The 26597-nt window shown below is 30.2% G+C and overlaps 2 protein-coding genes across 3 annotated transcripts; one reads left to right on the top strand and one right to left on the bottom strand.

The window, feature by feature from the left end:
* Nucleotides 1-860: 860 nt before the first annotated feature.
* On the top strand, nt 861-8934 carry LOC108466388 (uncharacterized). Its single transcript, XM_017766712.1, has 11 exons — nt 861-945; nt 1051-1690; nt 1796-1996; nt 2071-2188; nt 6896-7002; nt 7062-7581; nt 7673-7720; nt 7796-7858; nt 8107-8376; nt 8496-8615; nt 8731-8934. The coding sequence occupies exons 1-11, from the start codon at nt 861-863 to the stop codon at nt 8932-8934; spliced, it is 2376 nt and encodes a 791-aa protein (XP_017622201.1).
* Nucleotides 8935-18537: 9603 nt separating this feature from the next.
* LOC108467292 (auxin-responsive protein IAA9) lies at nt 18538-22561 on the bottom strand. 2 transcript variants are annotated; one of them, XM_017767900.2, is made up of 6 exons: nt 22212-22561; nt 20676-21346; nt 20351-20577; nt 20100-20241; nt 19004-19065; nt 18538-18809 (listed from the first exon to the last, which is right to left on the bottom strand). In XM_017767900.2, exons 2-6 carry the CDS (start codon nt 21311-21313, stop codon nt 18748-18750), a joined length of 1131 nt encoding a protein of 376 aa, XP_017623389.1. In that variant the 5' UTR covers nt 21314-21346; nt 22212-22561; the 3' UTR covers nt 18538-18747. The 2 variants fall into 2 exon arrangements, with proteins under 2 accessions (XP_017623389.1, XP_017623390.1); XM_017767901.2 differs by having other exon boundaries at nt 20676-21341; nt 22212-22374.
* Between the last annotated feature and the right edge of the window lie 4036 nt (nt 22562-26597).

The following is a 26597-nucleotide window of genomic DNA, read 5'->3' on the forward strand; positions in this document are numbered from 1 at the left end:
AATCACCTAATTGATCACTTAACTTTTAGATGTTTTCATTTTGGTTACTCAAAATAATTTTTTTAATTTGATCACTATCGTTACAATAATTTATTTTGATCACCCATCTGTTTTCTCACTAACGGAAGTTGATGTTGCATGACTAGTAATGTTCATATAATCAATCTTTATTGGCTGCTATTTTCCATGTAATTATATAAATATTTTAAATCCATTTTCTTCTCTTATTTTTACTATCATGTAAAAGTCTTAACCCCAAAGTTGTGAGCTTAGTTCACTGCAAATCTTGGACCTTGGTCTGAACAATCTGTCAGGGGAAATACCAAAATTATTCCAGAAATTAATTGATTATTTCGTTGATGGGAAGTCCTTAAGGAGTAAATTACTGGTAATGAAAGGGAGAGTCCATAAATATAACATTATTCTTTCACTGGTTACCACCATGGATATTTCAAACAACAATCTCATCGGGAACATTCGCAAAAAACTAACCAATTTTGTAGGCTTACAATCATTGAATCTAGTAGGGAATTCCTTGAGAGGAAACATACCAATATCATATTGACAACGTTAAGATTCTAGAATCTCTTGATGTTTCAAGGAACCATTTGTTTGGTTCAATCCCAGTGTTATGAGTAGCTTTGAAAGGAAGTTAGTTTGTTAAACAGAATTGGTTAACCGATAGTTTAACAGATTAGTTAATAGTAATTGTTATATTCATGTATTAAATACTCTTCTTCATCCCGATGAAATACATATAAAATTTCCGCTTCAACTCATTTTTGCCATTGTTAACATGGTATCAAGAGCCAAGGTTTTCTTCGTGTAAATTTTTTTCTTCTTCTTCTTTTCTTTTTTTCATGGCCACCGACGCCGTACCAGTGGTTGATACACCTTGTAATTCTACCAACACTGTGGAAGCAGTGCATTCACAAGGGCCTGGCAGTTGTTGCGCGCAAACTGTCTATTACTTCTCCAAACATGACACTATCAAGCTTACTGAACACAATTTCCTTTCATAGAAACATTAGATACTGTTGATTCTTGAAGGTTATGGTCTCAAGGGCTTTGTACTAGGTACAGTTTTTCCTCCTTCTCCTTTCATAACTAGACTCGAAGGTCAGCAACTTGATAATCCATCTTTCCTTATTCATAAGAAGCAAGACAAGTTTCTAACTTCTTGGCTATTGTCTACCATCACAGATGATGTCTTGGTACATCTCACACTTGTCAAGACTAGCTTTGATATTTGGACGACCATTGAAAGAAGGTTTAGTGCCAAATCAAATCTCAAGATCTCAAGTATACTTCATGCTTTGTACTCGCTCAAGAAACTAAATCTTACAGTTAAGGAGTATGTGTCTAAGGTAAATAATCTTAGTGATAGTCTGATTACAGCTGGTAGTTTTGTTTCTGAACAAGAACAAGTAAGTGTTATCTTGGCTGGTCTTTCGATCGAGTTTGAGTCCATTCGGGTGTTTGCCTCTACAGCTCATTTATCCCTTGACTTGTTGACTGAAATGTTACTTGATTGTAAAGTACGACAATTGGCTCTATTGACAGAAGTTTCTTGCCAAGCCAATTTAGCTTCCCATCACCAAGACACTAAAAGTAGCTCGAAACAACCTACTGGCTCAAATCGATATTCTCAAGAATATAAGCAAAGCCGCAGAGGGCAAGGTCGTGGCTGGTATTGTGGCAGAGCTCATGGGAATGGTCGAAGCTAGTCAAGCTCTAGACCACAATATCCGTTATGTGAAAAGATTGGACATATAGTTCAGGCTTGTTATCACAGGTTTGATGAAATTTTTTCTGGTGTTGGTTCAACTAATTCAATAACAGTTAACTATCATCATCTACATGACCAAGGTTCTTCTTCTACTACTCTTACTTTATCCAGGTTACATATGTCTCATTGCTGTGGTTCGTTCCCTCAGCCTTCATTCAATCAGTCATCTCCTCAAGATCCTACCTCTTCTCTACCTGACCAGACCTGGTATCCTGACTTTGGGGCAACAAATCACATCACTCCGAATACGACAAATCTTACAATTGCTTCTCCCTACACAGGTACAAGTCAAATGTCATGGGCAATGGTGATTCTGTATCTATAGCTCACATAGGCTCTTCCAATTTCTTGGCTGGCTCTAGACTCTTACGTCTTCAGAATATTCTACATGTCCCTACGGTATGCAAGAATTTGCTGTCTATAAGACAGTTTGTAAGAGATAATGCTGTTTATTTTAAATTTCACCCCTTTTTTGTGTTTTGTGAAGGATATATAGACAAAGAAAACTCTGTTAGTAGGCCACATGCATAATGGACTCTATCGATTTGATGTGTCACGGTCTGCCAAAGGTGTTGTTGTTCCAAAGCCAAGATCGCCTCTTCTATACACTGCTCAAGTTTCTTCTTCTACATTATGGCATAACAGACTCAGCCATCCGTGTGTTAACACTCTTGCTAATGTTTTACGTGCTTGTAATATTTCTTTTAAACACCACCGTTTGCCCAATATATGTACAGCTTGTCAACTAGGCAAAGCTCACAAGTTACCTTTTAAGTCTTCTCAAACACTGTACTCTTCCCTTTTTGAACTTGTAGTATCTGATGTTTGGGGACCAGTTCATGTACAATCGAATGGTTTCTTGTATTATGTTTAGCAGATACACTTGGTTTTATTTTCTCAAATCGAAGTCTGAGGTTTTTCAGTATTTTTTTCACTTTCATTGCATGGTTCAAGTTTAATTTGGTCATTCCATTAAGATGTTTCTGCAATACCCCGAAAATTTTTATAGTAAAATATTATCCGTGATATAGTAAAATAAAGAAATCAAGTGACAAAAAGGGAAATTTTGAGTTATGTCAATATTGGGAAGTATATTATGACATATTGATTCAAAAAAGGATTAAATTATAAAAGTGAGAAAAGTTTTATGGCCCAAGAGTAAATACTCAAAATTTGAAGGATTAAAGTGTAAATATGAAAAGTTGAAGGACTAATAGTGCAAATATTTTAAGGGTGGAATGATCTAGAAACCAAGGAAAATTGATGAATTAGGACCAAATTGAATAGGTGAAGAATTATGAGGGACTAAATTACAATTTTACAAAATTAAGTGTTGACTCAAGATTGGAATTTTAAAAGATCACAAAGGGCAAAATGGTCAATTGGAAGAGAGAGAAATCTAGAGACAATGATGATGTTGGAGATATTTTAGATAAATTAAATAAATAAATATTAGTTTATTAATACTTTAAATTAATTTTTAAATGATATTTTATTATTTTATTATTATTTTATTTAATATATATATATATGTAAGGAAAGAAAGGGGAGGATGATCACCATTCTCATGCAACTAACGTGAGAAGAAGAAGAAGAAAGAAAGTTTTCCTTTTCTTACAATTTAGTCCTTCCTCCAAAAATTCATTATTTTCACTTAAAAATTGAAAAATTTCCATAGCCATCAAGAGAGAAATATAGCAAGGAGATGATGGGGAGCAAGAATATCAAGTTGGATTCAAGAAATAGAAGCTGGAGGAGAGAGAAAAATCAAGTTAAAGATTGAAGTCAATAAGAAAAGGTAAGTACATCAAGATTTCAATATGTTTTTAAGTTTGTTATTATTAACAAAGCATGGAAATAATGTAATAGTAGAGTTTTCTTACATAAGGTCCTATGTTCTTGATATGTTAGTGAAGAGAAAATAAGAGAAAGTGATGAGAAATGGTGTAGAAAAAGAAAATAAGGGTGTTATAACATGGTAATTAATATCTTGCACTAAAACAGTTATGGACAGTAGCAGTAGTCTAACTTTGAAAAATCACCAAAAATTGTATAAATCTAATTATAGGATGAATAAAATATGAGATTAAATCTTATTGAGTCTAGTTTCTTATAGAAGAAATGGTGCAAGTAATGGATTTTTAAATCATGAAATATAATGAATTTTGTGAGACAAGATCAGAATGAATTCGGGTTCCCCTATTCTGACTTTGGAAAATCATAAAAAATTGGATAGAAATAATTAGGGCTTAAATTTATATGTTTAGAATCTTGAATGAGTCTATTTTCAATATAAATAAACATGAATACCATTCAAATTATGTACGAGGAGATAATTAATTTTTAGTAAAGAAGGGTCAGAACTGTCAGACAACAGAACATGGGTAACTTTAAAGAATAAACTGTACTTATTGGCTAAACTAAAAATTATGAAAATTTTATGGAAAGAATATATATGAGTTTAGTTTCACGGAAAATTTTTGGATCTTAATTTGGAGCTCTATAGCTCCAGATATAAATAATTTAGTGACTATGACACAGATGGACAGCTTGAATATTCATAAAAGTAAATAAAATATATATATATATATAGATAATGTTACTTACAAGTGTGTTATATACATTAAGGATGTGAAATGTAGAGGAGGAGGAGGAAAACATATATTCATTTAGCATGGCTAATTTGCATATTTTAGGATCAGGGACTAAATTGAATAAAAGTAAAACTTTATGGGCAATTTTGTAAAAATGTAAGAAATGACCAAATTGCATGAAATGGATTATTTTATTATTTAAATTACAAAATTGAATAAAATTATTAATTTAGTTCAAGATAGGGGGAAAACATGTTTTAGGGATTAAATTGAAAAGTGTTGAAATTATGGAAAATTATGATATTTTATAGAATTCATGGATTGTTATCAATATGTATGAGAATAATAGCTGAAAATAAGGATTAAATTGCAAGAATTTTATTTTCCTGACCCTAAGGATGAAATCGTCATTAATTAAAGTTTAGGGGCAAATGGTAATTTTGCCTAGAGCATTAATTAAATGCATTAGAATATGAAATGAATGAAAATGATGATCAAATTTATTTATAAAGATCCGGACGACTCAAATATGAGACTTGATCGTGGAAAAGAAAAGATATCGGATTAATGAAATTATAAACACAAACAAGCAATGAAGTAAGTTGGTGTCACTTGATTTGTATTTTAAATACTTGAAATATGTGGTTATGTGATGAAAATATGATTTGAATGTTCAATTCATGATATTTGATGAAATATTGATAATACTCGATATAAATTGAAAATAAATCCCGATTGAATGAAAGGAAAATTCGATGGATCTCTGAAAAGGAATTGACGGTAAAAAGGATCTAGCCCGGACGGGTGATCCTATTCTGATATAGCCCTCCCGAAGAATACGTGTAAAATGGATTTAGCCCGGACGGGTAATCCAAATTAGGTCTGAATTTAGCTTTGGACTGGTAATTCAGATCCAAGCTCATTAGAGTAATTGTCGTTCTGAGGATTTAGCTCGACTGGTAATCCCACTGTAAGGATGAGGTTCGAGGGAGTGTGTTCTCTGAAATGAAATATGTAAGACCATGGTTGAAAGATACCATGGCAGCCTGATATGAAATGTGTAAGACCATGGTTGAAAGATACCATGGCAACCTGATATGAAATGTGTAAGACCATGGTTGAAAGACACCATGACAACCTAATATGAAATGTGTAAGACCATGGTTGAAAGACACCATGGCAACCTGATATGAAATGTATAAGACCATGGTTGAAAGATACCATGGCAACATGATAGAAAATGAGTAAGACGATAGTTGAAAGACACTATGGCATCATGTCAAAGATAAATAAGACCGTGGATGGGAGACGCTATGACATTTGTTGAACAATTGATATTCAGGTAATATGTATCAGATGACGAATGGTTATATGGAATAATTATGAAGATAGATAAACGAAATAAGTATAAGTACATGGAATATAATTTATGTTAAGTTTGATATAAGCTATTATCGGAATAAATATACATAAAACATATGGAAATGATGGAGCATGAAATATTGATATAATGAAATGAATGATATATGCTTATGAAGAAACGGTAAGAGAATGATATGTTTCATGACATGTACATATATGATTATCTTTGATATGTTGATACAATGAAATTATGTAAGTAAAGACAATTATTAAACTCAAGTGTGACATGTCGAGAAAATAAGTATATCAATGTTGAATTGATATGAAATATGTGCAAGTATACTAACAATGATGTGGCTTGACGCTTAGACAAAGGTCAAGCTATTGATTGAATGGTAACATGTTTAATTATAAGAAGCATTGAAATGGTAAGTACTTAGATGAAAATAAAATTTAAGATTTTGCGAAATTTTTTATGATCCCGATTTAATTCCGGTTGTTTTTTTATGTATGTTTGGGGCTTCGAGGGCCCAATAAAGAGACGTTATGATTATTTTCAAAATATGAATAATAAATGACTCAGAATTATCTAAAAATGTTCAGTAAACTCTGGTAATGCCTCGTACCTATTCCGGCAATGGATACGGGTAGGGGTGTTACAGTTTCAAAGTGATTAGGGGTGAGAGTATCGTTCTCTGTCAAAAGAGTTATCTCGTCTTGGCATCTAGCATAGGGTCACGTGTCCCACACTTCAGAATAGAATGGGGTGGCTAAAAGGAAACATAGACAGATAGTTGATATGAGGTTGACTCTGCTGGCTCAGTTTTCCATGCATTTGGAGTTTTGGTCCTATGCATTTGCTCATGCTGTTTATCTAATCAACAGATTACCTACTTCTGTTCTACACCATACTAGTCCGTATGAGAAACTTTACAAGGTTCAACCTATTTATTATAATTTGAAAGTGTTCGATTGTGCTTGTTTTCCTCATCTAAGGCCTTTCCATCAGTATAAGCTTCATTTTCTGTCTAAGAAGTGTGTTTTTCTTGGTGTTGGTGATAATAAAAAAGGCTATAAATGCCTTACCGGTGATGGTCGTGTCTTTATCTCTCGTCATGTAGTTTTTTATGAGTACTAGTTTCCCTTTCAGAGTGGGTTTTCTTCCAGTTCAAATGTGGACTCCATCAGGATTGATCGTCAACGCTCTTGTTTTTTTCTGGTTGTCTCCTCTCCTTCTTCCGGTTCTACTTTATCTGGGTTAATTCAGGGTTCTACTATGTCAGTTTCTCTTCAAGTTCTTTATTCGGGTTACTTAGGGGTGCTCCTATGTCCACTTCTCCGCAAGATACTTTCTTCGGGTTACATAGGGGTTCATCTGTGTCCACTTCTCCGCAAGGTACTTTCTCTGGGTTACATAGAAGTTCACTTGTGTCCACTTCTCTGCCAGCTACTTTATCCAGGTTACATAGGGGTTCTCCTGTATTCGCTTCTCCTCAAGCTACTTTATTCGGGTTACTTAGGGGTGCTTCTGAGTCAGCTCCTCTTTCAGCTATTGCGCCACTAGTACCTATTCTGATTGGTTCTTATACAACAACTACTCCTCTTGTGAATCTTCATCGTATGCAAACTCGCTCAAAAAGTGGTATTTTCAAGCCAAAAGTATTCTCTTTTGCTCTGAACGAGAAGGAACCTTCGTCCATTGGAGAAGCTTTTCAAAGCTCGGTCTGGACTGTCGCTGCTCAAGCAGAATATAATGCTTTAATCTCCAATCACACTTGGGATCTCATGTCTTTGCCTCCTGATCAGAAAGCAATTGGATGCAAGTGGATTTTCAAAGTAAAAAAGGAATTCAGATGGTTCAGTGTCTCGATACAAAGGTAGGTTAGTTGTTAAGGGTTATCTTCAAGAGGCAGTTGTTGGCTTTCAGGAGACATTTAGTCCTGTAGTCAAGCCTACAACGATCAGAGTGGTTCTGGTACTTGCTATTTCATTCGGTTGGTCTCTCAGACAGGTGGACATCAATAATGCGTTCTTGAACAGTTATTAGCAGGAAGACATTTATATGGTGCAACCACCAGGGTTTGAGCAACAAGGGACAAATGGCCAACAACTGGTATGCAAACTAAAGAAAACATTGTATGGTCTCAAGCAAGCACATTGAGCTTGGTTTCATAAGCTAAAGGAGTTTCTCCTAGATTTCAAGTTTGAAGCATTTAAGGCTGACAGCTCTCTATTCATTCATAAATTAGGGTCTCAATTACTTTATGTCCTTGTATATGTTGATGACATTATTGTCACTGGGACTAATACTCAGCCATAGATAAATTTGTTAAAGAGCTCAATGATCGTTTCTCTCTGAAGGAATTAGGAAAGTTGAGCTATTTTCTTGGCGTCAAAGTCACTTATACTTCGAATGGTGTCTTTCTTAGCCAGAGAAAATATATACTTGATTTACTTCGAAGAGCTTCCATGGACAAGTCAAATGGTTCTCCTACACCCATGATATCTACCTGTCATCTATCAGCTCATGAAGGCAGCCTTGTTGAAGAAGAATATCTTTTCAGAAACATTGTTAGTGCTCTACAATTTGTCGTGATTACCAGGCCAGACATTGCCTACTCTGTTAACAAGGTTTGTCAGTTCATGCACAAACCTTTGGATTCACATTTTAAAGCTGTAAAACGGATCCTACGATATTTGCAAGGGACTCCAAGTCATGGGTTACATTTCTGCAAAGTTTTTACTGGAAGGATATTCAGATGCCAGTTGGGGGTCTGACCCTGATGATCGGAGGTCCACGTCGAGATCTTGTGTTTTCCTTGGAGGAAATCCAATCTCTTGGAGTTCCAGAAAACAACAAGTGTCTCCAGGTCTACAGTAGAGGCAGAATACAGAAGCCTTGCCCATGTCACTGCAGAAATGGTTTGGATTCAGTCATTATTGTCTGAGCTGTGTGCTCCTGTTAAGATCAATGCATTAGTTTAGTGCGATAGTTCAGCTGCTGTTGCAGTTGTAGGCAATCCTGTCATGCATTCCAAGTTCAAGCATGTCGAGTTGGACTTGTTCTTTGTAAGAGAAAAAGTTGCGAATGGATCCTTTGAAGTAGGACATGTGCCCAGTCAAGACCAGATTGCTGACATCTTGACAAAACCTCTATCAATAGGGTCATTCAGCAAGTTTAGGAGCTAGCTTCGAGTGGTGACTAATGATCATGAAGTTTCAAGAGTAGAAAATTGATAAGTACGGGGCAAGTTATGAGTAGCTTTGAAAGGAAGTTAGTTTGTTAAACAGAGTTGGTTAACCGATAGTTTAACAGATTAGTTAATAGTAACTATTATATTCATGTATTAAATACTTTTTTTCATCCAGATGAAATACATACAAGATTTCCTCTTCAATTCCATTTTGCCATTTACTTTTCTTCATCCAGATGAAATACAATTCAAGATTTCCTCTTCAACTCCTTTTTGCCATTGTTAACACCCAGAAAGCTTATGAAAAAACAATTTTGAGGTTAGGGCTTTTACATTACGGTAAAAATAGGGGAAGAAAATGGATTTAAAATATTTACATAATTAAATAGAAAATATCAGCTAGCAAGGATTGATTATACAGGCTTTACTTGTCATGCTACATCAACTTCCATTAATGAGAAAATAAATGAGTGATCAAAACAATAAATTATTGTAACAATAGCAATCAAAATAAAAAAATTTTATTTAAGTGATCGAAATGCTCAAAAAATTGAGTGGTTAAGTAAATAATTTATTTTTTAGTCGGTCAAAAGTGGATAACAATAATAAATAGTCTGAAGAAGCCGGAGGTTTATTTTATTTATTTTTATACTAATCCTTAGATCATAATATTTATTCATAATTGTTCCAAAGAGAAATCCGAATAATGATAATAAAATAAAATAAATTAGCTAAACTTGCTGCTGCAATCTGCAAAAGCAAATAAACTTATCTTCCATCTAATATATCCATTTTTCTTAAAGAAACATATTTAATAATTAGAATATATTAAAATCTAGATTAAAATAAATGTAGGCGGAGTGCATACGGGATAAAATCTAAATACAGAATTCACTTATAATTTACAAAGAATTAGACTATATCCTAACAATTTCAAAACATCAATTTTACCATTTCAATCAAAATTTATACAATCAACTTTCTCTATAATAGTCATATTTGTGTGTCAAGATTTTACTTGTTATAGAGAGATTATCGTTGTAAGCTTACAATAAAATTCGTATCGTCAATTTTCATCAAAAAAAAAAGTAAAAGTTATGTTCAAAAATGAGAATCAAATTAACAAAAATAAAAGACGATAATACATGTATGTGTTATTACTTTTATGCATATTTTATTTTAGATTCTTTCACATGATTGATTATAAAGTTTATAAATCTAACAAGTTCAATTAATCAATATGAGTTATCAAATTAAATTAATTAATTTATCATGAGTTGCTAAATTCAAGTAATCAATTTACAAGTTTATGATGTTTCAAATTCATAGTAAAATATTTAATAAATGATAATGATTAAACTTATGTATATGAAATAACTATAATTTTACTTAAAATTTAGACTATATACTGTTATAGAAAACTAATTTAATGAAGAACGTACTTCATAATTATAGATGTTACTCTTATAAGTGAAAATTATTATGGAAAATTAAAGTAAAACATAAAAGATTGAGTCTTTTAAAAACTTAATTGTTATAACGAAATGTTGTTATTAAATATAGCGAGACAAAGAATGTATAATTTACTTAAAAAATATGTGTATATATATATTAAAATGTTTGGTAATGGTATGTGTTCTTGGACACATGCTATTCCCTTTGACCACACTCCATTGATTGGAGAATTCAACCCCATAAATATTATAAATAAAAACATGCTTATATGCTTTTCTGAATTTTATAACCAAAGATGTAAGCATCTTGTTGGTGGGGACTATGAAGACCCACTTTCATCTCCCTTTTCACATTATTGAAAGTACTCATTTAAAATTTACCCTGGATCAAGCAACTATAAATAATATTAATAAAATTCCCAATACACCTGATCATATAATATACATATACATATACATATGAGCCTTTAATTGGACAGAATTGCCCCCCAAAAGAAAGAGTAATAGATTTGATTGCACATGATTTTGGGTCCTTGGGAGGCATCCCATATGATGATTCTACACAAAATTTCAAATATCAAGGCTCCTTTTAATATTTTAGTATGGTGAAATGTTTGTGATTAATGTGCCTAAAATGTATGAGTTAATTTTGTGTAATAAACCCAAGGTGGCATTTAGAGAGGATTATGCATATTGTCGCCTTAATGAAGCCTAGCTATGGAGCATAAGAGATTTAATTAAATTAGACCATACATAAATAGAAACCATTTCAATTTACATTTTCCATTTGTGTCATCCAACATTTTGGTTTCCATATATTTGGATCTCGAATGTTGAATTACACAATAAAGGGAACTTCTTTTTTAAAGGCTCTAATGTAATTTATTTTGAAATTTGAGTTAGAATAATTTTAGATAGAAATTGTATGTAGTGTAATTTAGATATAAATTTAGATAAAACCGTCACATGTTTTATATAGGATGAGACTCAAATTTAATTATTTAAAATTTAAAATTTTAATTTTTATCAATTATGTTAAATTATAAAATTGTTCAAAATTTGTTAATAGAATGTATTTATATTATTTATATTTTGGTCAAATTACATCTCTTTGACCAAAATCATATTAGTTTATATTATTGAGGGACCAATGTTTATTCAAATTAGAAAAGAAAAGAAAATTGCTTTTAAATAATTTTGGTGAACACATAACTTGATATTAGTGACAGATTATTCTAGTTCTTTGCTGTAAATTAAATATAAATTATGAAAAGTTGTTTTTTTATTCAAGAAAATTATCTCTAAAGGTTTTAGATTTTATATACATGTATTTTATAAAGTATAATTAAAATAATAATAAATATATAAATAAATGAGATATTTGTCACATTTTTAACTTTGTTTATGGAATAAAAAAATTCCACAAGTTGCGTATTAAATAATTACCCTTCATTTATCAACAAGTCATGTTAATTATTTGATACACAAACAGCGAAATTTTTTTTACTTGACAAGTGGGGTTAAGAGGTCGACAAATTAAAAATATAAAAAACTGAGACACATAACAGCCCTTTTTTACTCTTTCTTATGGAGTTGAAAAACCTTATCACTTTTGTATTCCATTTAGTAATGCTTCGGTTGTTTCAAGTTTAACCTGTTTAGGGTTCAAGTTATTTAGGTCTGAAGCTCGAGTTTGAATCATTTCATGTTCTAGTTATTTCATATTAGAGTCATTTTCAATTTAGGAGATTTTGGATTATGTTAATTTCATGATCGAGTTGAATAAGTTTGAAATTTTATCAAATCAAGTTGGTTTAAGTTTAAATTAATTTGATCAAATTTTCAAGTGTTAAATTATTAGGCCACCTTTGGTTGACCAATTAGCTCCGTTTCAGTTTGTTTGAACCACTTTTTGAGTTCAATTACTCATTGGTGATTTTTGCTTCAATGTACTCGATACAATTATTTTTTTTCAATTTTACCCAAGCCCTATTTTCTTAAAGTTTCTTTTTCCTCTTAATAATTTCGTAAAAATAAAAGAATTTAAAAAACTTCTATTACATATCATTTTTAATCTAATATCCTTAATAGCCAGTTTCTATTCTCACCTCATTGTTAAAATTACGTTTAAATCCAAACACATATCTTCTCACTGTTTCTAATCTCACTGTTATAATATTCAATCTCACCGCTACAGTAACTAATATCACAACCATCGTTGTTTTAACCTTCACAGGAAAAAAATACACCGCCCATCCAAACTAAACCTTAGTCAATTACTACATATTCTATTAATTCATAAATTGAACAGTAAATAAAAAAATTGCCCAAATTCAGTATGGTCCAATCTTTAATTTGGTCGTAATAATTAAAATAAAATTGGAGCTTAATATTGAAGCATTAGGGAGAAGAGCAGAACATTCCATTGTATTTCTGAGGGTGCAAAAGTGATAGCAAAGGGTCTCACAATCTTTTCCAAAACGACAGAAATCAATGATGAGTGTTACTTTAAGCTAATTAACATTTTAATTGGCCTCACATGTCCAAACAAATTGGGTACATTAATGGACATAATTATGACAAAAAAATATTTTTTTAAAAATCAAAGTTCAATCTATTTTATTTTTAATTTTTTATGTATTGTGAAGGATTATTGGTTAGGATCATGTAAAGATTCCATTAAACTGCCATTAAATTTAGGTAAAGTCACATGAAAATAAGAATATATAGGGTTACAAAATTTTCCAAATAAATTAATGGTGAAATGTTAGATTAGTGTGTTGTGACTTTAATAAAAGTATTAATTATAAAAAATTAGTTAATAAAAATCATAAATATAATCATAATTGTAATTACAAATAATATATTTTTATAATTATTTTAAATTAATTATATAAAACACAGTTATATACTATTGAAATGCAATTTTAGTGGCAACTTGACTTGCAACTTGCTTTAGTACACGTATTTGGAGGATTTTTAATAGCACTTTATTAAGTTAAACCGTGAATAAAATAAAGCACATATTGAAGATTTTATTGAACAAAATTCAATTTTGTATTTATTGTAATTTTGTAAGTCAATATATGATCTATTCAAAAGAATGCTTGTTATAGTTTTATTTATAAGATTGTAAATGCTTATGTTATTAGTGTGAGGAATTTATTTTAGTATAGATTTGTCTTAAAATAAATTGTTCTCATTACTCAGTTTATAACTAAACTTTTAAGGGAAGGCTTAATGAGAATCGCATATAAAAATAGATTTATAATGAATTATTCTCTCAACAAAGAGGAAATTTACAAACTGCGTGACAAACTTTTGTTTATCTTTTATCTTTTATTCTATTAGTTAATTAGTTCAATTGCAAATGAACATGCACCTGAAAGGCAAAATTAGTGGATTTCTGCTACTAATAATTGATATATATCCAAATCTAGACTAACATAAATTTGAGTAGGCCTAATGCATGATGTGACTTAAACCAATATAAATCTTTAAAAAAAAAAACTTATAAATGATTTACACAAAATGAAATGCAGTAAAAGTATCATAGAGGCTCCTATATTAGAAGTTAGACTGCATTTTGTCTCCTCTACTCAAAAAATGGGCACATTAGTCCTTGTACATTAGACTAACGAGCAAATTTATCTTTTTTGTTAAAAATTCCATCCATTTATATTGATAAAATTTGGCATGGCTAGTAGAATAACCGGATAGTAACACATTGTGTGCCACATGTACCTGATGCTAATGAACAAATATCGATTTTTAATAACAAAAATAGATGAAATTTTTAACAGAATGATTAATTTACTCTCTAATCTAACGTAGAAGGACTAATTTATCTATTTTTTTAATAGAGAGAGCAAAATGTAGTTTGACTCTTGGTATAGTAGCTTCACGATACTTTTACCCATGAAATGCAACCAGAAAATCTTAAAAGGATTAATATAGAGAGAGGTACCTAAACTTGAGAACTTATACTTACTTGATACCTAAACTTAAAATCGTAAATCAACTTGATACTTTTTATAGGTACCTCACTAGCACTATTAAAACACGCTAACGTGACACTGACCATCAATGACTTATCAACTATAATTACGTTATTTAAAAAAAAAAAACATCGCATTAAATTCAAACACGTTATTTGGATCCATTTTAAAGGTAGAATGAATAATTTTATTTCCATGGATATGTATGGAATGTGGTTGGTGGTTGAGTGGCAACAATTATTAGGGCATATGCCCTAGAGTCCTACGCTAATTAAGTCCTAGATTTTTTTATAAAAGAGGTTAATTAATTATTAATCCATATCTTATAAAATGCTTTAATTTAATTATTTTACAAGTTCAAAAGTAGAATGATGTAGATTACATTTGGTTGGATCCGAATTATCATTTTAAAATATTAATTTAATTATAAAAAAATAAGGACAAACTATTAAAATAGTCATTTTTGTTTATCTCAAGTTACATTTTAATCATTCATGTTTGAAATGTTATATTTTGTGTTATAATATTCTAGTCACTGAGCCGTTAATTGTTGTTAATAGTGTAATAGTAAGCTGACGTGGCACGTTATATCATCACTTCAAACAAAAATTTTTGGTTAAATTCTACAATTGATCTCTATATTTTGTTTCATTTTGAGCAATTTAATTTTTTTCTTTTCTGTTATATTAACTTTTCTCTTTCATTTTTTCATTCTTTTCTGCTTCTCCCTTTGTTTTCCTCCTTTTTTTTATTTCTTTTAACGTAGTTTTTTTTTATGTTTTCCATTTGTTAAAACAAGTCCACAAGCTCGCTTTACTTGAAAAAAATTAAATTGTTCAAAAAAATAAAAGTATAGGGACTAGTTTTAACAAATGGAAAACATAGAAAAACTAAGTTAAAAGAAATGGAGAGTGGAGGAAAACATAGGGAGAAGCAGAAGAGAATAGAAAATAAAAAAAAAACATAAAATAAAAAATTAAATTGTTCAAAACGAACAAAATATGGAAACCGATTGTATAAATTAACATAAAATTTTTATTTAAAATGATGATTTAATATGACACATCAGCTTATCTTTACACTATTAATGGCAATTAATGGCTCAGTGACTAAAATATTATAACGCGATAACGTAAGTGACAAAAACGTAACTTGAAATAAACAAAAGTGATTATTTTGATTGTTTTCCTAAAAAAATAAATATTGATATAATGACAAGGTTAACGCATCACTTGTAAAATGCTCTAATTATTTTATTATTAAAAGAAAAGTTAGAAAAAGTAAGAAATTTATGAGAGGCCATGAATAAGATCAAAGAAATATTGGACTGTCGAGAACTTAGCATATTATAAAATTTATATGGGAATTTTTTTTGTTCCAAATCTGAACAATTTTTTAACTTGAAAAAGTTAGTTTAATTTTGTCGTTAAGTGGAATCTTTGTTTTTGTGTTGTAATCTAGGACGGCTATATACATTGTACAATGTTAATAATGTTGTAGATCATTAATTAAGCTTAATTAATGATGATTTGTTAATCTTTGTAATTACTCAAATCAATAATTGATTCCTTCAATCAATTCTCTAAAAAACCCTAATTTTAAGCCTAAAATGATATGTTCCCACAAGGCAGCTACATTGCATAATTAAAGTTATTCTATGGTTGGGTTGGGTAATAGTTGGATTTTGAAAATTTTTAAATTTAGATATAAATTAAGTTCATCTTGACCTAATAAAATATTAAAATTATTTTTATAATAAATTTAAATTTAAATTGGCAGTTTTGTTAAAGTTAAAAAGTTCTTGCCTAAGTCCAACCAAGCTTGATATGTAATAAACAAGCTCAACCAAATGAATCAACCATTAGCCGAGTCAAGTTCAAATAGTGCAAAGCTCGGGCTTAAGCTCAACCCGAAATTCAATGTTTAATACTCAACTTGAGCTCGACTCCAACATCAATATAAGCTTGAGCTCAGCTCAAGACACAATTAAGCTACTCAAGCTTAAACTCGATTATACTCCTTTATCAATTTTCGTATTCAAGTTGGAACTAGAGTTTGATTAAGCTTGTTTATATTTAAGCTCGAGTGTTCTCATAATTAAACTCTTTCAATATAATTTCATAATATAAACATATAGAGAAAATGAAAAACTCGATTAGGCTTGTAATTCATTCTAATCAAGTATAGCATTGCTTGAATTCGACTTAATTAATAGCTCAAACTCGACCTGATAAATATTAAATCAAATTTTTTTTATTCAAACTCGAATATCTTGCAATATTTTAAACTACATTTATGTATAACTTCCTTAGCTCTGGAGTCCTACAGTTAGGAGGACAGAGACAAATTGGGATGTGAACAAAAAGCAAGAATTTGTGTTCTTATCAAACAAGTAACCCACTTGCATGTCCAAGTGCTACTCACGTTCTCCCTTTTACAAAATCAAAATTCCCAATCATGAGAACATGAAAACACCCAACATTTATATACATACATCAGACGAAGAACTTGGAAGATAAAAACAAAGGCTTAGAGGTCCCAAAAAAAGAAATCTCTGACTAAAAAAGCTATTATATTCATGCACTTTCATGAGTTAAATCAAAAAAGACTTGCTTACACAACTAAACCAAAGTTTCAATTACTCTCTTAGTGGAAAAAAGAAAAAGTGCTTTGGCGCAATGTTTCTAATTTATCAGTATTTTTTTCAAATGCTTTTTCAAGTTATTTAATAAAATTTATTTGAGTGAAAATTTATATAAAAAGTAAAGAGTTTGGAGATGGAACATGCAATGGTGGATGTAAGATCAGTTCACTCGTACGAGTGGAAAATCATCGAGTTAGGGCGTTTTTGAGTGTTTTTGACGAAGTAGTTGTGAGGGGAACGGAGAGAGAGATTGATAAAATAATGGGTTGTCTCTATCTTCTCATTGAAATGAGATAAGTTCATATAAGAATGTATTTTTTACGAAAGTGCTTAAATTAGGGTTTCTCAAATATTATCTATCAAGTTTCAAATTATGTTGACTGCTTTCTTTTCTTTTTAAATAATATTTGATTTAAGTGTTATGTGTTCTCTTCTAAATATATCTGCATTTAACTAATTTTTTTTTACAAATTAAATTGAAGTGCATGAAAAATCTTTATTTGAGCATTTAATCATTATGTAATGTTTAATCCTTATGTAATCAACCTCTAAAAGTTTAAGTTTAAATTTGAGCATTTACCCTTAAAGATTTTATATAAAAATATTAAAAACAAGAACAACTTCGTAGTAATGTTTGTTATTTAAAATATATATATATTTAATCTCTTCCGAATTAAGTACGAGAATATAACAATTTTCAAATATTAAAAATAATTTTTTAAAGTATGGAATATATATACATACACAAATAAAATTGACATAATGATAAATTTAGTCCTTTTAACATTTAATTTAATTGTCACTTTGGCATTCAACATTCAAATTTTAATTAAATTACTTTTCTTTAAATGAAAAATTTATCGAATTGTTAAAATTTTAATGACATTGACATTATAATTTTATGTAACATACATGTGTACTTCATTACTAGCCTTAATATATATATTTTATTAACTTTTTCTGAAAATGTTAAAACATTGTATTAATTCTTTAGTTTTTTTTTTTCAAAATAATTATAAAATGTACGCAAGCTGCCACATACCATGACACCATTAAAATCTTAACATTTTAATCTCACAAAGAAGCAATTTGACTAAAAGTGGAGGATGAAAGCGAACATTTATTCATGTTTCGGATTTTAAAAATATAAATATTTAACATCCAAAATTTTGAATTATGAAATAAATATAGAAATTATCAATAAAATAACAGAATTCCAATATGAACTTTCTGTGAGATTCTGGGCTTCTACATGTTCCTCGATTGTACTCATTTCCTCCATCGTTTCAAAGATCTCTTGAAAGTTGACGAGGCGAATGAGCTTTAGAAGCAACTTATGTCATCTTCACGTAATTTTACCTGTGCTTAAGATATTCGATATTTTGATCTGTTTCCATACATTAAACATTCGTGTAGTTATGTCGTGTTTGTATTATTTTACTTTCTGATCATTTTACGGTATCGTGTAATTGTGTAGTGATGAAGGAGAAGCAGGTACTAGCTTTATGATCAAACACACATTCAACACACAATAGAGAGCATGTCTTAAACGTTACAGGTTCCTACGAGATCATATGATATCTATGAGTAAATTGTTCTTGCAACTAAACTATAGATGAGATGAAACATGATATGATCTTTCACTCTCCACAACACACCCTACAGATTTCACCTCTGAATTGTCGGTTTGGTTCGGGTTTGGCATGAGGAAATTAGCACCCATATCCAAATTCTTTTTTGTTGTTGGCCTTGGATTTCTCCACTGCTCTAGGAGCTGTAAACCGCAGAAAATACAGTCAACATCAAGCCTATGACTTCGCACATCAGTTCAAATTGTAAGACAAAAGATGAGCATAAAGAAACAGAAACAAAAGCTGATAACACATTTGTCGATGAAGTGATGTATAACAAATGTAATGATCAATTTGATCACATTTTTGGGAAGAGTTCGGGAAACCAAATAGTTACCCAATCCAATTGCATCAGAGCTCTTCATGATTTTCAATCTCTTGCACGTTTCGATAAACATCCTGAGACAAAATCAGAGCGCAGTTCCATCATAAGTACTTCAAACAAGATTTGAAAAAAGCCAGGAAAAAAGGGGGGGGGGGATGTTATTGAACAAAGATCAATTCAACAGCCACCAAACAAATCATGCACATGAGCATGTCAATCTAGATCCTCAAACTAGAAAAACTAGCCTACAACAAAAGTGAAGAACTGAACCTAGATCTAGAAGAAATAAGAACAGACAAAACCAGTATTCCTTAAAAAGGACAAAACATTCTCAAATTCTACCCTTTTTATCGAAAAGAATAAGTTCGAAATTATCGGCACAAGTATTTTCTCTTTTTTTACCATTGTTGTGAAAAGGAAGATGATGTCTCAAATATTTTCTTTGAAAACCCGTATTATGACTAAAGTAACCTTCATGCAACTTTATCCTGCTTTGCTATGTCAAAACTTGGGTGAAATGAGTCGAGAAATTTCTCCTTTTTTGGTATTATGACTAACGTAACCTTCATTCAACCAAAGGTGATGCCAGACAAAACAATTGTACAGTTATTCCTTCCATGATTCCATCTAAGATCCAAGATTATTAGAATTAAAATTATGGAATTCTTAGATTCTTATACATATTTCATCAATTTTAACTATATAAGTAATCCGTCAATTTTGCCAATAAAGAATTAAGCATGCAGCAGTTACATAGCATATTTGTTTCAGTATATGACAGTGTGAAAACATGTGGATGGCAAAGATATAACAGAATAACGGACATAAACTAGATCTATTAGTTCATTTGCTTTCCCCCATAGGAAAGAAACGGAAGAGCCAATGTGCACATGGAAAAAAGTAATAGTAATACATACACATGCATCCATCCAATCTTTAATATGTTAGCCTCTCATTTGTACCAATATGAAACCATAACTATAATTACAGAGGCTCAGTCTGTGAAGGATACTCCAAAAAATTCTGCCAGGTGATTTAGGATTTTATAGAGTAAATAAGAAAAATAAAATATTAAGGCAACCAGTAAATTTGAGTGACTGAAACTTACTCCCATGGAACATCGCCGACAAGCATCCAGTCACCATCTTTATCTTTGTATGTTACCACATATTCTGATCCATGCAAAAGATCCTTCAACCTGCTCTCGCTCAGGATTTCCTTCCCGGCAGTACCATGAGACCCACATTGACCTAAAATCATAACAAAAATGCAGTAACCAGATCTATGCCAGACAGTTTTTGTATCGGGAACAGTTTGAATTGATATTGCCACAGGGCTAGGAAAGCAGTAACAGCTTACCAAGGGTAAAACAACTGAACATCTTCTCAAGAGCAGAAGACAGTTCCTGATATGTAGAATAAGTTCTCAAATCTACCTTCCTCAGATAGGGAGCTCCGTCCATACTGACCTTGACAAAAACAGCACCAGGACCGGGCTTTCCATCAACTTCATCATTGTTCTTTGAAGAAGCGGCCAGCGTTTTAGTCCTAAATGGTCTTATTGGTGGCCAACCAACAACCTGCGCCCTGTCAAGGATGGCAAATCATACCAACAGTCAAATAAAAAAGGTAGGTACAAATGTATAATGTCCTTTCTTAAAAGTCCTTTCTCAAGTAAATTATACTTGGCAGCAGGTGCACCGGTGGTGTTGTTAGAAATGACAGTTTGCTTGAGACTGGTTCCATTAGTAGCACGAGGTTGCTCTTGTAACACATTTGCAGGCTCATCTTGCTTTACAGATGCTTGAACTCCAGGAGACCTTGTTGACAAAATCACATTAACCCCTGAATTACCAGGATATTTTCCATGTCCCACAGATTGTGGAGATTCAGAATCAGAACCAGCTTCATGAAACATCCAACTTTTCTCAGTGTACACATAGCCTTTCACCTCAGAGAATCCATCCATGGTATCAGAAAAACCCCTTTTGTTTCCAGTAACAACATTTTTCTGAGATGATGAGCAGATTCCATCTTTGGAAGGAAGTAGAGGAAATAGTGGCTTCTCGTCAAGTTTTCCCAAGTTCAACAAGCAAAACTCTGTTTCTCTCTCAGGGGATTGTGATCCAGGAAGACCGAGCCTAAGCTCCGTAGCCAAATTCAGATTACTCGAGACACCCGAGCTGTCAACTGAAGAACAATCTGATAATCCAAGATAATTACGCTCCTTTAACCCCATGCCATTCTCGGAGATACATTCAACAGAGGGAGAAGAAACACTACTCTGCACTTCCTCCTCCACGCCCAGCAGCGGTGGAGACATCAGAAACCAAAACTTCTCAAAATAGCCTCTTTACTACATAGAAAAAGAAAAACAAATCAATATTTTCAGCTAACTTCAAGAAAAACGCTTTTTAAGCCAAACCATTTAAGAAAGGAAAAACAAAAGATTTAACACCACTAAAAATACAACAGACGGATCCTGGTGAAAAGCCACTTCAACCTTTTTTTCTTAAGAAACTCCAGCTACCATGGTTAATTTGTGTCATTTTTATGGCTCACATTCTAAAGGTTAAATTACTGAAAGTTTTCAGCTCCAAAGCTCAAACAATGGTGTAAAGCCCTAGCTAATCTGCATTCAACCAGTCTTACTTCACAAAAACTAAATCGCATGCCAATAAAAGAATATACAAATATCCTTAACATATGGAGAATAATCTCTACTCCGTGATTTAACAAGAAAAAAGAACATACAAAAATCCGAGTCCAATTTAAAAATAATGCTACGAAAAATTAACTACTATTAGTATTGGTTTTCCAATAGGTTGCTGCTGATGAGAAATAATAGAAATAAAAACACAAATTTTGTTTAGATCATGAAAAAGAGAAAAAAATGTTCACTGAAGCCTTACTGTTCTACGCATTAAAATCCTTTTTAAGATAGTTGAGTTTTCCATTTTTCCTGAACAATAAGCAGAACAAAAAAGAAAAACAAAACAAACAAAAAAAAAAGCAAAAAAAAAACACGGAAGGTACTAATCTTTCTCCATCCATTTTCTTTCGTTTTCCGGGCAACCAAACAGAACAAACTGAATTTAAGAAAAAAAACTGGAGATCTTACAGTTGAAATGAAGCGGAACTGCAAAACAGAAACAAACGAACAAAAAAAGGAAAAAATGCAAATCTAAACAAAAGAATTTCACAAAAAAAAAGGAACTCACCGAAGAAAAGTTTAGTGAAGGGAACAAAGAGAAGAAGACCGATTACTGCTTTCAAAAATTGCAGGCGAAAAATGCACGAACTGCAGAGAAAATGAATAAATAAATAAATAAAGCTTTAAGGTCCTTCCATTAAGCAGAAAGTAACAAAGGCCGAGGAACTTGAAAAAATAAAAAATGGAGGGGCAAAAGCGAAAATAGACATAAAAAAGGTGGCGTAATTTTTATGATCCCCTTTGAAAGATTGTGGACCAGGTCGTTTTTTTTGCTGCGCCGATCAAGAAGTTGGGGGGAGGGGAATCTTGATCTAACGGTTGAGATGTTTGATTTTGAAAAAAGAAAAAGAAAAATTGTATTTGTTATTGTTAGTTAATGTCTGTGTTGTATTATAAGTAAGTTATGGATTTAGTTATTATATTCTTTTATTTTTAAAATTTTACTCGTATTTAAAAAATAGTCAGTAAATTCATTAAGTTTTATTACTTTTAGAATTTTTACGGTAAACATATTATTATATATTTAATATCATGTCAATTTATCATTTTCACTTATTATTTAAAAAAATATATTTAACAATGATTACTTGCGTCAAAAATTAAAATTTAAAATTTGAGATCATTGACTAAATTTACAACTTTACTCCTAATATAAAACTAATAACATATAATAATATAAATTAAAATATAGGGTTGGAATACAAAACTAGTAATACAATTTGTCTACTACTAATATTAAAATTTATAATTTCAATAGAAAATTGTAGCTATTATAGTAAATACACATTTTTAATTATTTAAATGTAGTTCCAAAAATTAATGACAATATATAATTTGATTTATCTCTGATTAAACAATTGATATTCTATTAATTCAATTAACTTAAATCAACAAATAAATTTAATTAAAGTTTTTTATAGTTTTTAATTGATTTAACTCAAACTTAGTTAGGGATGAGCTTGATAGATTTTGAACCGATAAATTCTATTTGGAACGAATTTTCTTTTTTGAAGAGCGGATGTAGGGGAGGGTGGATTTTTTCTTTTGAATAATAGATCTGGAGTGGTTATGGGAATTATTTGCCCTGCCTCGACCTACTTCACTATATGAAATTACCATTTTATTCTTGTGTATATAAAGTACAAACCATTAAAAGGATAAAAATATACTAACGTAATATAAAAAATTTATATATTTTATGTTTAATTAATTTCTGAATAATTATATTTAAATATTTACTTAATTTTTAAAATATTAAAACGAGATGCCAAAATTAAATTGAAGTGAAGCGAATAAGATGGAATAGATAAAAATGAAAAATGAAAAATCGTTTTAATTATGTGATTATTTTGGACTAGCGTTCTAATTATTCTATTAAAGCAAAGGATGATTACAGAAAGAATTTTAAATATAAAATGGTTAATAATTAATTAAATTAATTACTATTTTTACTTTATGTACTGTTTACTTATGCTTTAATGTCTAATATCTATCCAATGTATGTTTACTATTTTGTTGTATTATATCTCCTTCAACTATAAAAGGAAGATGTGTTTCTCTTTGTAAGATAAGAAGTTCTCTGAATAAAAATCCTAGTGTGTTTTCTTTACTTATGGCTTTCTAATTGAAGGTATTCAAATATTAAATTTCTAAGCTCTTAAAAAGGAAAAAGGAACAATCATTGGCCAAAAATAGAAGAAAATAAAGTGATAATCATTAACCAAAATATAAAGTGATAATCATTAACCAAAATATTTGTTGATTTTCTTGTAAGACTATAATCATATACAATATTTTCTCTTGATATTAAATTTATAATTTAGTATTAAGTAAATTTTCAGTAGAATATTTTAATTTCACAAGTTAAGACACCGTCACATATAATGAGTTTTGTTTGATTCAATCGAGTTTTTAGATTTTTGAATTGTTTATGGTAATACGGTTTGGTTTAATTCTCTATTTTTCATGTTAACTTTTGATTTTTAAATTTATTCTAATAAAATTAACTTTATTTTATGACTTATTGATATTATTTGATAATGTTTTAAAATATATTTTTTCATCAAAAGAGAATAACCCGTAACTATTATAGTATTTTTGAAAAATAGTTATATTTATCTTCATAAGAAAAATTAAAATCAATTATAAATTAAATAAAACATAGAATTTGACTTGGTTCAAATAACTATAGTTCTATAAACTATCCAAAATTAAATATAAGAATGGTTAGTTATTAATTCAATTTAGATCGATTGGAGTTTTTAAATCATCTATGATAAATTAATTTGATTCTAAATTTTCTATATCAATTTTGAATTTTAGATTTTTGGACATATTTATTTCAAATGAGTTTTATTTTGTGATGTTTAAGCATTATTCGGTAAAATTTAAAATTTTCATCAATACAGATATAATACATATTCAAGTACAATGTATATACAAATATACAAGGGTTACATATAGAAATACAATATATGTATAAATATACAAAGGTGAGTTTAGGACTGGTAGGGGCCAACCCTACCCATTAAATTTTGTAAGTTCTTTTGAACCCCTTTTGAGTTTTTAAAATTTTTATTTTGATATTATAAGTAGGATATAAAAATAGAAATATTTGTGTTTGTCCCCTCGAAAGTTTTTCGGTGTTTATTAAATTTGATTTTTTATAGAATTAATTATAAATTTAGTAACATATTTAGTTTAATATGATAAGTTAATACAAAGTAGTATCTAAATATTGATTTAGTAAAAATAACGTTAAATACTTGCAATATCTAAATATAATTACTATTTAATTATTATTTACCTTAAAAACAAATCGAACATTTAACTTATTTTGTTTTTTCTTAAATTTTAATGATCAAGATTATCTCACATTTAAAATATCTTATTGAAAGTATACCGACCCATAAACATATATGTTTTACATATATGTCTGACCAATTATAATGTAAAATCTATCCAAAATAATACAACAAACGAAAAAAAAAAAAAAACTATACAAAACCTACATATGACATATACACATCGTAATTGATAGGATGGCAGAACTACAACCCAAATCTTCAAAGTCTAAAACTTTAATTTTTACTAATTATCTCTTTAAATACTTGGGCTTGAATCAATTTCCGATTTCCTAAAACGAGGGGACAAAACTCAAAAAGAAAGCAGGGGAAAGGAGATGTTGTGATTGGGGGACAAGAAAGCGGCATTTTTTGACATTTTAAGGTCTCTTTTTATATCTCAGCTTTGCATTCTCATGCAAAAAAGGAGGTTATTCATTGTTGCTTTGCTCTCTCGTCTCTCGAATCATTAGGGCAAGGGTTACTGCTTGAGCACGCCTTGCCTTGGGGGTTGGACTTGGGGGTCATCAACCAGCTCTGCTATGCCAGGGCTCACCTCAAACCATCATTCGTCACCCTCACATCACCTCACATCATTCTTTGTATTTGATATTTAACCAATTTTTTAAGTTTAATTTAGTATTTGAGTTTTTTTTTTAATTTCGTACATAAATTTAACTTTAATATTTAAATTGGTATTTAAACCAAATCACATCATGTAATTTAATGAATGTTTGATATATAGGTTTTTTAAAAAATATGTACTTAATTGATATAAAAAAGATTCAAGTACCAATTTAAACGTTGAAGCTAAACTTAATTATCATATTAGCACAAAAAATTTAGGTACCAATTTGAAAAATGTAGATACCAAAGTGAAGATTGAAGACAAATTTTGGTATTAAATCAGGACAATAAAACTTAGATATGAATTTAAACATTGAAACTAAACTTATATACTAAATAATATATTAACTCTAAATATTTAACACACAAATAGAGTCACTTTAGAACAATAGTTAATGTTCTCATCTAGTACTTATGATACATGTTCAAACTATGTTATACTTTTCTCTTTTCCCTAATATTGTAATGATAAAAAAATAATATATAGATGAAATAGTATGATTTAATTTTGCCTTCAATCCATGAACTTTTTAAAATTTTAAATTATGTTTTTTTACTTTAATTCATCTACTTATTTGATTTAAAATTAATATCCAATTGATAACATTATTACTCAAGTTTGACTGTCAAAATTTTGATATAGAACTTGTCCAGTTAATAACATGTATTGTTAATATAATTTCGGTTTTTAAATTATACAAATAAATAGAGTAATTTATTGAAACCAAAAGTGGATGGACTGCTTTTTTTTCTTTTCCTTTTAAATTTACCTCGACTCTCCCTCATACAATTCTTGATCTTGCCCATGATGCAAGTATTGCTCTTTTAACCCTCCTTAAATATTATAATATATATTTTTTAGAATTTGGTAATTAATTTCATTTTAATATTTGTATATTTTGTAAATTTTGCATCTAAACTTA

The sequence above is a fragment of the Gossypium arboreum genome, chromosome 2 (genome assembly GCF_025698485.1).
Source record: "Gossypium arboreum isolate Shixiya-1 chromosome 2, ASM2569848v2, whole genome shotgun sequence".
NCBI lineage: Eukaryota > Viridiplantae > Streptophyta > Magnoliopsida > Malvales > Malvaceae > Gossypium > Gossypium arboreum.